The following is an 11,249-nucleotide window of genomic DNA, read 5'->3' as shown; positions in this document are numbered from 1 at the left end:
GATACGGGGCAATTCACTATATCCATAAACTGAATTCATGAAAAGTCTATTAGAATATACATGCTACAGATACAATGGTAGCAGTATTTTCTATCATGTATTCTTGTAACAAACTATGCTAAAATGTAAGAGCTCCTCGGGGATATTTCTCTAACACACAGAGAAGAATGAATATAATCAGCCTATGAGTGAGGGGTAGGAGTATATAACTGGGAGCTCTAAAAACGATTTTAAAAACATTAACCCATTAGACAATTTAAATACATTATTCTGTAAATAACAGTGTATAGAATACTTTGAAGCAACAGGTAGTATAATACACTCACATGAATTGGGAAATGTTTTCTAGAAATTGACAAATTGTATCTTTATATTGATCAAAATGTACAGAATTCAGTGCAGATCATTTCCTAAGAAAGCAAAATGAAAAACTGTCATATATACACAGACATTGAACAATGACTCAAGAGACATCAAGTGAAATATTAGTAAATATGCTAAATGGAGTAAGTGATCAAGTAAGTCATCGAGTAAACAATTCAACCGGTATCCTCATCCTGTATGTTAACGCTAGGGCAACAATTAAGAAGAAATGGTTTATTGCAGATTGCAGAGTCTGAAATAATCAAATGCTGGTGGTAGGAAATGGGGCAACAGAAAGACAAAGCAGCCCTGGGCAGGCCCTGGAGCATGCTTACCTCCAAAAGTGAAAAGCCAAGAGAGGACTACAAGGACTGCCTGGGCTGGATGGGGTTGGACTCAGGCTCCTGGGAGTGAGACTGAAAGTTAAAATAATGTCATTCCAAGTGGGAGAATTGATTGCAGTAAAAATAGCATAGCTCAGTTAAGGGATTGTGTTCCCTTTAGGCCAGAATCACTATGGCAGGCTTATCAACACCACTAGCCCTTTTCAGCTCTAAAATACAGAACAAGTAAAATACTTCCTGCTGAAATTTACATTTTAAAAACTACAGCTGCCATTTTTATTTGAGCCTTTTCTTTGTCACAAAGCAACTTGGCAGATATCTTTCACATGTGATTTTTGCATCAAAGAAAATCCAGTGCCATTTTATATTGAGTATATTTTATTCTAGGTTAAAGACAATGCAAATAAAAACTTAGGTGAAACATCACAGTTTTTAAAAAGCAAAGCAGCTAACATTTCCACATAGGAAGATATGTTCTTAAGCACTTTTGCAAGGAAAAACAAGTCTTCCTTGTAATAAAGACCTAACATTTTCTCTAATTCTCAGGGGGAATGATTAAAAAGTGTTCCTATGTGTATATTCAAAATAAATAATTTCAAAAAGTCTTCCATGTAGCTGTGCATTATTTTACCTTCTAAAGAGGTCTTCTCAAATCTAGCTGTCAATGAACCATTATAATCGCTGCCTCCCACTCCTCACCCTCCCATCCAAACCACCAAGCTTATTCCAGCCAATTCTCAAATATGCACCACAGTGTGGTTGGAATATAGTTCATTTATCTTTTTTTCTTTCTGGCCTCATGTCTCTTTTTTTTAAGGAGACAAAACTTAAATTAGATATAGTACAACAATTTAACCAATAGCTCTATTAAAGCATGGAGTTGATGCTAGTCAGTTACCAACTATTTTTGCATAGCAAAATCAAAGTAAAAATTAGCTAGGTACTCTGTAGGTATTCTGGTCCCAACTCTCAGACTGAAGTGAAGAACAGAAACTCCTGCTATAGTGCAATGAGTTTCTTTCCTTTTCTTTTTTTCTTTTTCTTTTTGTTCTTTTTGAGACAGGGGCTCACTCTGTCACCTGGGCTAGAGTGTAGTGATGTAATTGTGGCTCACTGCAGCCTCCACCTCCTGAGCCCAAAGTGATCCTCCCACCTCGGCCTCCCAAGTAACCAGGACTACATGCACACACTACCGTGCCTGGCTAATTTTTGTATTTTTTTGTAGAGATGGGGTTTTGCCATGTTGCTCAGGCTGGTCTCAAACTCCTGGGCTCAAGTGATCCTCCTGCTTCAGCCTCTCAAAGTGCTGGGATTACAGGCATGAACCACTGTGTCTTTTTTCTTTATTAGAGATGGAGGTCTCAATATGCCTCCCAGGCTGAACTTGAACTACTGGGCTCAAGAGATCTTTCCATCTCAGCCTCCCAAGCAGCAAGAACTATAGGCACGTACCACCGTGCCTGGTTAGTGCAGAGAGTTTCTTAAAGAACGTTATTTTGCCTCTCTGCTGGATGATGGCTGTATACTGTATCATCTTTTCCTATCTTAGAGAATGAGGCCTTGGAACAGAGCTGCATTTCAGCTGATTCAAGCTAGTTGTGCCCTTCATTGGCACAGAGTTGGCAACAATGGCTAAAATCAGATTTGGGCTTATCAAGGTTTGCAAATTCTAAATGCCATGCTTGTCTCCCATTATACGGATAATTGAGACTTGGCTGTATTTGTCTTAAACTGAAATATAAAATTATTGCTTAAAATGCTCTAATTTTAAAAATATAATGTTTCAACAGAGTAAAGTTTTAGATCTTCTAAGGCCATTCTTTGATTTGGTACCAGTATTTGGAATTAGCAAGGAATTATTTTCCTTATACATTCAGAGCATATTCAAAAGCTGCTGCTGTTAAACATACTGTACTCTAACTTAGCAGCTCATTGGAAAGCTCTCAGGAATGTCCCCTGATATATCCATCATTTTGTCTAAGTACAGTCTTATCTATTTCTTCCGGTCCTAAAATCGGCATGCATAGGCACTAACACTGCTCCCTGTCTCCGTGCGGAAACACGCATGATGAGTGCTATGAAGTGTCTATGTACACAGTTCTATTCTTACGATGAAAATAGAAAAAACAAAAAAACCCATTTCTCTCAGAAACTGGAAAGCCAGGCATAAGCATCATAAATTTCTGCATAAATTAACAACTTATTATTTTCTGAAATATATATTTGATGTCTCACCTAGGATTTCAATGTCTGAAACAGGAATCAGAAACTGCCCTGTGCTATTGACAATCAGATGGAAAATTCTAGATTGCATCTACAGAGCATAAAGTAGGCTCATGCAATACTTCACAGCTGCAGTGCTTATGGAATAAACTCTTCTGAAAGAAAAACAATAATGTCTCGTGAACGAAGATTCAAAACCTGCTCTACACATTTGCTGTGTGAGTTAGGACTCTAAGATTCCCAAATAATTAAAGTTATATACATTAAATCTCTTTAAATAGATTCATTGATAAGACTTTCCATTATAACATTCCTCTGCAGTGGCTAGAAGTTGAATTCATTCAAAGACTGCAGAATTCGCTTTTTCTATGAATGAATGTAAAGTTAGCTATGTATATTTTGGAGTAATTTTTCATTTCAAGGTAAACAAAATGTTCAAAGTAAATTACATACTAATACTGCAATGACATCTATTCCACTCTCACGCTCCTTAGCCGGACAGAATTATCTACTTTAAATGCACAGTAATATTTACCAAGATAAGAGGATAGAAGGAGGAGGTGTGGTCAGATACCAAAACAACATCCAAGGATCCCCTGTGTTTAGCTGACTGCTATGTCCTGTGTTGACATTAGCAAGGTCATACAACTTATGGCATAATTCAGTCCTTCTAATCATAAAATGGAATGTTTGATATAACTGAGTTGATATTTTTAAAAAGTTACTTTGAAGTGTCTCCTCTTAATGTAGACAAGATTGAAAAAAGAAAGAAAGGGAAAGAAAGTAAAGGAAGAAGAGGAAAGAAAGAAAAAGCCTAAAGTGAAATGATATCTACTAAGTCCAAAGAAAACAACCAGGAAACAGCACAACAAAAAATAGAGGCAAAAGCAAAGCTGGAAGTTAATGCTCCTGGGTTTTAAAGATAGAGCTATGGCTTAGTTGTGCATTTCCAGAACGCTAGAGAGAGGAGGGTTAAGTAGAAGAATGAGTGCATGCCGCTAAAATATTCCACACAGATGGTGAGAGTTGAATGCTAGGGTGGGGGTGGAGATGGGAGAAATATTAGGGCAATGGGTAAATAATATTCATACCTCTAATATGAAAAATGTCACATCTAGCAAGAAGGTTGTAAGAGCCCTCTAACTTTTTGTAAGTGAGCTCTGCATTAGTATAAAATCAGGGCACAATTTTAGAGCAAGGACTGATTAGAAAAGTATTCACTTCGGAATGTCATGTTTTTATTAATTAAGGAAATAATTTCTCTTGTATGATGCATCTACAGAATTCAAGAGGAATAATTAATCCTCAGAACTGAGCACAGTCCTGCAGTCTCTTTCTGGAGGCAGTCCAGTATGAGATTACTGGGACTGTACAGATTTCACTAAAATGTAATTTTCTATCTGTGCTGTAAGTTAGAAAGAGTGATATTTATATTTTTCTACCGGATTTATATTTTACTGTTTATTATTTTAAGTGTGCCAGCACAGACTAACTCACAGCTTCTGCATTTTTGACTAACAGATTTAAAATAAAAATTTGCTGACACTTCCTGCATCACAGATGTCTAACTTCTGCGCCACAGATTAGATGTGGACATGTTCATGCAGCTACATCACATCAGAAGGCAGTCAGATGAGTTAATGGGTTAAAGAAAAAAACAGCTAAGCAAACACACAGCTCAACTAGGTAAACACACTGCATGCAGTGGCTGGAGATTCTGCGAGAGGATTCTAAATGTACCACAGTTCATTAATATTCTGTTGCACAGATAAAACATGGATCACATCTAATGAATGTCACAAATAACCCTTCTCTTGGACTCTAATCCATTGTAATGTCTTCTATTATTCAATGCAGACAGAGGCCTTTCTTTAGAAAAAGGAAACATGGGGATAAACAAACAGTAAGAGAGAAGGAGAAAAAGACAGATACACCATGGCCTACTGATACATTCTTTCACAATGAGCTGTTAAGATGTTTCCAGAACTGGGGTTTAGTAACTTTAAATATGCAGCAATGCTTTTCCTCTGACTGCAATGCAAAGTGCTGGTCTGGGTGTCCACATTTGCTGAAACCAAATCCCATGCATTTTAAGACATGTTCTTCCACCTCACACTGCAGTGCTCTGAGGCTGTCAGTACAAACAAATGCTAAATAGCTATTGGTCGCCGGAAAGCGAGTGCCATGCAGAAAGCATTAAAATATTAAAGACAGACAATACTTACTCCAAGGTCAGCCCCGGAATCTGTAGCCTTTCCCGCTGGGCTTTCATGCTTGTTATATGTTAGCACACTCTATTGTAACCATGACACACACTCCCTGCTAGCGTCCCGGTGATGACAGAGAGCCAAACCGAACCTCTCTAAAGGACTGGACTAACACTCTCTCAAGGGGGAGGGGGAGGCTGCAAGTTTGGGTCCTTCCACCTCTAGCTGTAATCAAGAGATGTCAGCTGCTTTCCTCAGGTTAACGGCAGTGCACACTGCACTGATTTTGTTAGAGGAACGAGGCTTGCAGCTCTGCATATCAAGTAATTGGTTTTTGATTTTTTTTTTTTTTTTAAAGAAAGTCGCTCCACTCACAGACCCACTTTTCACCTCAGTGAAATGAAAAGTCCTTTTGCCCCTGCAGACTGGGGCAAAAAAATAAAGCAACAGTGTCATACTTGTAAAAGAGTTTATCTCAGCACACGTCAGCTACTCCCCACCTCCCTGTGATGCTCTCGAATAGAATTCAGCCACCCTGAGGAGGCTCGTCTTACACTTCCCTTGGTGGAGTTAACTAAATCACTCATAGTCCCCAAGAAAGAAATGCTGAATAGTGCCACATACAAATAATTAGATCTTTCTCTATATATGGCAATCATCAGAAAGAGGAATAAACTAACTGCATTAATTTGGGGGAAGCCAGACTCTGTTGTGTGGCAAAGACTTGTGTGAACAGGCAAACCCTATCATAGGAAACTACCAACTGGAAACGCAAGAGATAGGCATTTGGATTTTTATTTTTGAAAAGCTCATTTTTAAGACCTCAGTGCTGTATACTGTACAAAAGCGATCTAATATGAATAAGGAGGGAAAAAGAGACATGTGCTTTCAAAACCTGAAAGTTTCACCTTGTATTTATTCAAAACCTAATTTTTCACAGCATTCATAACTTGGCACTAAGTGTACTTCCATTGTCGCATAAGAAGAACATAACTGACTCACTTCCTCTAATGCATTTTAAAGTGTTTTAAAACTTGGCAACCCCTGGTCTGTTGAGAAGAAACACTAGAACTAATTAGAGCTTTATTTTATCAAGAATTCTAATTTTCAAGTACTACAAGGCATCTCTCTCTCTCTCTCTCTCTCTCTCTCTCTCTCACACACACACACACACACACACACACACATACACACACAAAGAGAGAGACACAGAGCCAAACTGCGGTGAAATAGCAAGTATATTCAAGCAGTTACATTTCAAAGGCTATGAAGCCAAACTCCGTTTTTTTGCAGATGAAGAAACTGAGGGCACACAGTCGGCGGCTATGCTAGGATTAGATCCCAGTGTGTTTACTCTTATCCCAGAGGCCTGTCTAGGCAGGGATGCCACCGGCAGTTGTTCAGGCTGTGCCCAGGGCAAGGAGGGAAGTGGGAAACGACATCCAGTCTGCTCTCCATGTTTTTATGCCTGTGCCTGGCTCTGAGTTGCTTCACCTCATTTTTCTCATTTTCACCAAGTCTCCCTCAGCTCTGTGAGCTTCTGGAGGGCTACCTGTTTCTAAGTCTACAAAGGTGCCTGTGAGCCAGTGGAGGTTTATAGGATGCTCTCAGAACTCTTCTCTATACTACATCCTTACCTATCAACTTGCTCTGGGGCATCTGTTAATGTTAACTAGGTACCATTATCTCTCACTGTGAGCTCACAGAACCAACCAATCCTCCTACCCTTTAGAGGTAACAAATCCATACTTGAGATAAAGTCATTGACTCCACCAAGAGGCAGATAGAAATGTAAAAAGTTTTTGTAATTTATCACAAAAGGAAACTAAAGATATAATGGATCCCAGCTACCCAGAATGTTGAAACAAGAAGATTGCTTGAGTCCAGGAGTTTTGAGACCAGCCTGGGCAACACAGCAAGAGTTCATCTCAAACAAACAAACAAGACATAATAGAACACAACAAAGAGGAATCAACTTTCCTTAGGAAAGTTGGTCAGGGAAAATTTGAAAGCCTGAGTGTCAGAAGCCAGACAATGATAAATAAAGAAAAGAAAAAAATCAGTAACCGCCCTATGCCAAAAAATAAAGCTAAATTCCCAAATTCTTTAACATTTTATGGTCGACCCTCATCTCAGGAAACACACTAGAATATTATTCAATAGTCTTCTACACACAGATCTTCTGAAGTCAACTTCAGGTCCATATAGCCAATTGACTACAATACATTTTCACTTCAATTTCCTTCTACTACCCCTAATTTAACATATCCAAAAGCAAACTCATCATCCTACCCTCCAAACCCCAAAAGAAGCTTCCTTCCAATGTAAAATATCCAGAATGCCACCATTATTTCCACCTAAACCACCCTGATCCTAAATACATTGTGTCTTGGCCAGATTATTCCTCCTAACTGGTCTCTCTACTTCCTCCTTGGTATCCTCCACGCTTTTGTGACCACATAAACTCCAGAGTGATCTCTTTCAGAATATGTCACTCTTCTGTTCAAAACCCTCCAACAGCTTCCCTATGAGTAAAAGCCACAAATTTAGCACATTTGGCCCTAAATGGGATAATCAAGCATCAATAGGAATGACAATGGTAATGTATCACAACATATCAACTGTTTAAAGTTATGAGTTCAAGAAGAGAAGAGAAAGTCATATCACCTTGAGAGGATGCTAGAGAACTACCACAGTAATCTTGCAAACTGATAAAGGGAAAGAATCAAGCACATCTCTGGTTCCCCTGTGAGTTACACCTCACGGATGGTGAAATCGTTCACTCCAATTGGTAAATAAAGAAGGAACTGCAGTCATAAATGTCACAATTTTTCAGGGTCTAAAGAACGAGGGAATCTAAGCCAAGATCATCAATGACTGCTGACATCACAAAGAGAGAAATCTCAGACATCATGAGCACCTCAAGGCAACACAAATGATGTAATCTTACCAAGAAGACTCTAGCACTACTGGATACAACCAAGCCTCTACATCAAAATATCAAGTTACAGGATAGAGACAAGGGAATATGTTAAAACAGTATCACAGAGGTGTGATCAGCAAAAGCCAGATATGAAAGTCAGAACAAATGACCTGGTTTCTTCAAAAATTTAATGGGGAGAAAAAGAGATGGAAGGGGAACCCAAAGTTTGAAAAAAGGCCAGGCACAGTGGCTCATGCCTGTAATTCCAGCACTTTGGGGGGCTGAGGTGGAAGGATGACGTGAGCCCAGGAGTTCTAGACCAGTATGGGCAACATAGCAAGACCCTGTCTCTACCAAAAACAACAACAACAACAACAACAACAAACCCTTAAGGGACATATCAGCTAATTGTAATATATGAATTTTTTAATGGATCTTGATATCAAACTAATCAAACTATAAACAAACACACACATCATCAGGCATTTAGAAAATCAGCTTATTACATATGTACACACTTCAGCCTGAAATATATATTGATACATATGTGTGTGCATATATATATATACACACAGTTTGGATATTATCTGCTATAACTGGCCAATCATTTTAAAGTGTGATATTGAATCATGATCACCTTTAATTCCCTATCTTTTTATAGATACATACAAAAATATTTACAGATGAAATAATACACGTAGAGTTTGCTTCAAAACAATCTGGGTAGGGGGAGTAACCGTATATAAAATTAAATTGGCTTTGGTTACTATTTATTAAGCTTGGGTAATAGGCAAATAAGGGATTCGTTATACTATTCTCTGCACTTCAGTGTATGTTTGAAATCTTGTCTGATAAAAAATGGAAGAAGAGTCTTACCAGGCCTCCAAAGCTCCATATGCTATGTCCACAGCACACATCCACACCCCCTCTTCTACAGCTCCCTCCCCGACACTCCTCACCATCCTTCACATATACCAAGCACAGCCCTGCCTCTTCCCCTTTGCCCTTACCATTCCCACTGCCTAGAACTCTTTTACCCTGAGATGTCCAAACATCCTGCTCCTGAACTTTCTTTACATCTTGCTTGACCCTATTTAAAAACACAAGACTTCCCATCTAGTGTTCCTTCTCCTCATCTCTTTTTTTTTTTTTTTTTTTTTTAAGGCAGGGTTTCACTCTGTTGCCCATGCTGGAGTTCAATGGCGCAATTATGGCTCGCTGCAACCTCTGCCTCCACCTCCTGGGTTCAAACAATCCTCTCACCTCAGCCTCCTAAGCAGCTGGGACAATAGACACATGCCACTATGCCCAGTTAATTTTTGTGTGTGTATTTTTTGTAGAGACAGGTTTCAACCATATTGTCCAGGCTGGTCTCAGACTCCCAGACTTGAGTGATCCACCAACCTCAGCCTCCCAAAGTGCTGGGATTACAGGCATAAGCCACCACATCTGGCCTCTCTCCTTTTTTTTTTTTGAGGCAGAGCCTTGCTCTGTCGCCCAGGCTGGAGTGCAGTGGCATGATCTCAGCTCACTGCAACCTCTGTCTTTGGGGTTCAAGCGATCTTCTACCTCAGCCTACCGAGTAGCTGGGACTACAGGCATGTGCCATCACATCCTGCTAATTTTTGTGTTTTCAGTAGAGATGGGGTTTCACCATGTTGGCCAAGCTTGTTCAAGCTTGTCTTGAACTCCTGGGCTCATGTGATCCTCCTGCCTCACCCTCCCAAAGTGCTGGGATTACAGGCATGAGTCCCGTGCCCAGCCTTTCTTCTCATCTTGGCGTATTTTTCACCTAACATATGTTATACTTATTTATTGTCTGTCTTCCCCTATCAGAGTGTAGGTTCCTAGAAGGCAAGTGTGTTGTATATTGTTTATAGCCATTTATTGCTAGTGCCAAGAGCAGCCCACATAAGTATTCAATAAATATGTGCTGAAATGAATGAATGACCCTCTCTATACTGGAGAAACCACCAATTCAAGAAATTTTTCATTTTTTATATAATTGTAGCTCACCACAGTGTTAAATAATTAAACAGTGTCAAAGCAATGACCTCAAAGAGTGGTCTTAAGAAGCTGGAGAATTGGGACACGTTCAGATACCACATGAAGACCCAGAAAAGACCTCTGCTGGCTGGAAGGCATATATCATGAACTAGCTGTACACACGTGTCTACAAAAGAAGAGCCTAAGGTTACACTATAGTGTGATATATTTCTGGTAGAGGTGGGTGGGTGGGGAAGACACTGGTTTAAACCACAGTACTCTGGTATGACTAAGAAGACATACGTATGACAAGGTGGAAGTTAAGGAGTCTTCTCTACCACTGCTGCTGCATTCACGGTGGAAATATGGTTTTTAAACAAACCCAGAGGCATGGTTTAAGGCTAGATCCTTCTATGCATTCTCTAGAGTAGTTCTTCTTAACCAGGTTTTGCAATGTCTGAAGACATCTTAGGTTTTACTCTTTACAGCGGGGAATGAGGGGGTTGCTGCAATTGGCATCTAGTGAACAGAGGCCACAGACACTGCTAAACATCCTACAGTATACAGATACTGCCCCACAACATAGAATTATCCAAATCAAAACTGCTATTCTACAAACCTTGCTCTAGAGACAAGGGTCAATTTCTGCAGGACCCTCGGCATCACTGACTCATTTTAACACGTCAATGCTGATTTCATTGTACGCAAATGGGGTGAGGGAGGAACACTGTAACTGTTCTGCTTCTCATGCCACATTTCTTCTCTGGGAATACTACTTCCCTGTATGTATATACTTCTGTCCTGTTTTCAGGAGGAATGGCTTTTTATAGACAGAGCCTCAGAACTGTCTCTAAGTCACAGAAACCTAATTATCAGGGTCTCCATGCCATTCAGGAACAGTAACCTAGATTCGGAATTTTTAAAAGCAATATGACCCAAACTACATACAAAATAAGCTTCATCACTGCTTATTTTGAGGCCATAGTTAAATAGGCTGGCTCAAGAATAAAGCCAGTTGCATGTGTCTGAGGCACCTGGGCATACAGGAGTTTAACATAAAGAGTTTTGGCTTCTCAGATGAAAGTCAAGGGACAAATCTCCCCAATGCAATATTTTCTCACCTTTTTCCTTTCTAAATCCAAGGCACTCAAAGGAATACACAAAATCTTAGGACAAGTGCATTACCTGAATGTTCAATTATTT

General features: G+C 39.5%; 1 protein-coding gene across 8 annotated transcripts in view; it reads right to left on the bottom strand.

The window, feature by feature from the left end:
- Positions 1-11,249, bottom strand: part of LOC108292769 (microtubule-associated serine/threonine-protein kinase 4) — a 347,164-nt gene that overhangs the window by 210,927 nt on the left and 124,988 nt on the right. For 3 of the 8 annotated variants that reach the window (XM_037733233.1, XM_037733238.1, XM_037733234.1), the window contains exons 1-2: positions 5,156-5,574; positions 699-779 (exon numbers count right to left, since the gene is read on the bottom strand). The exons of 4 other annotated variants lie outside the window; for them this stretch is intronic. In XM_037733233.1, the coding sequence (XP_037589161.1) occupies positions 699-779; positions 5,156-5,202 (128 nt within the window). In that variant the 5' untranslated portion in view covers positions 5,203-5,574. Of the gene's footprint in view, positions 1-698; positions 780-5,155; positions 5,575-11,249 lie in introns of those variants that run through there. One more of the 8 variants, XM_037733237.1, reaches the window with a different exon arrangement.

Source organism: Cebus imitator, unplaced genomic scaffold, assembly GCF_001604975.1.
Source record: "Cebus imitator isolate Cc_AM_T3 unplaced genomic scaffold, Cebus_imitator-1.0 Scaffold506, whole genome shotgun sequence".
Lineage (NCBI taxonomy): Eukaryota > Metazoa > Chordata > Mammalia > Primates > Cebidae > Cebus > Cebus imitator.
This window is presented reverse-complemented; position numbering and strand designations above follow the sequence as displayed.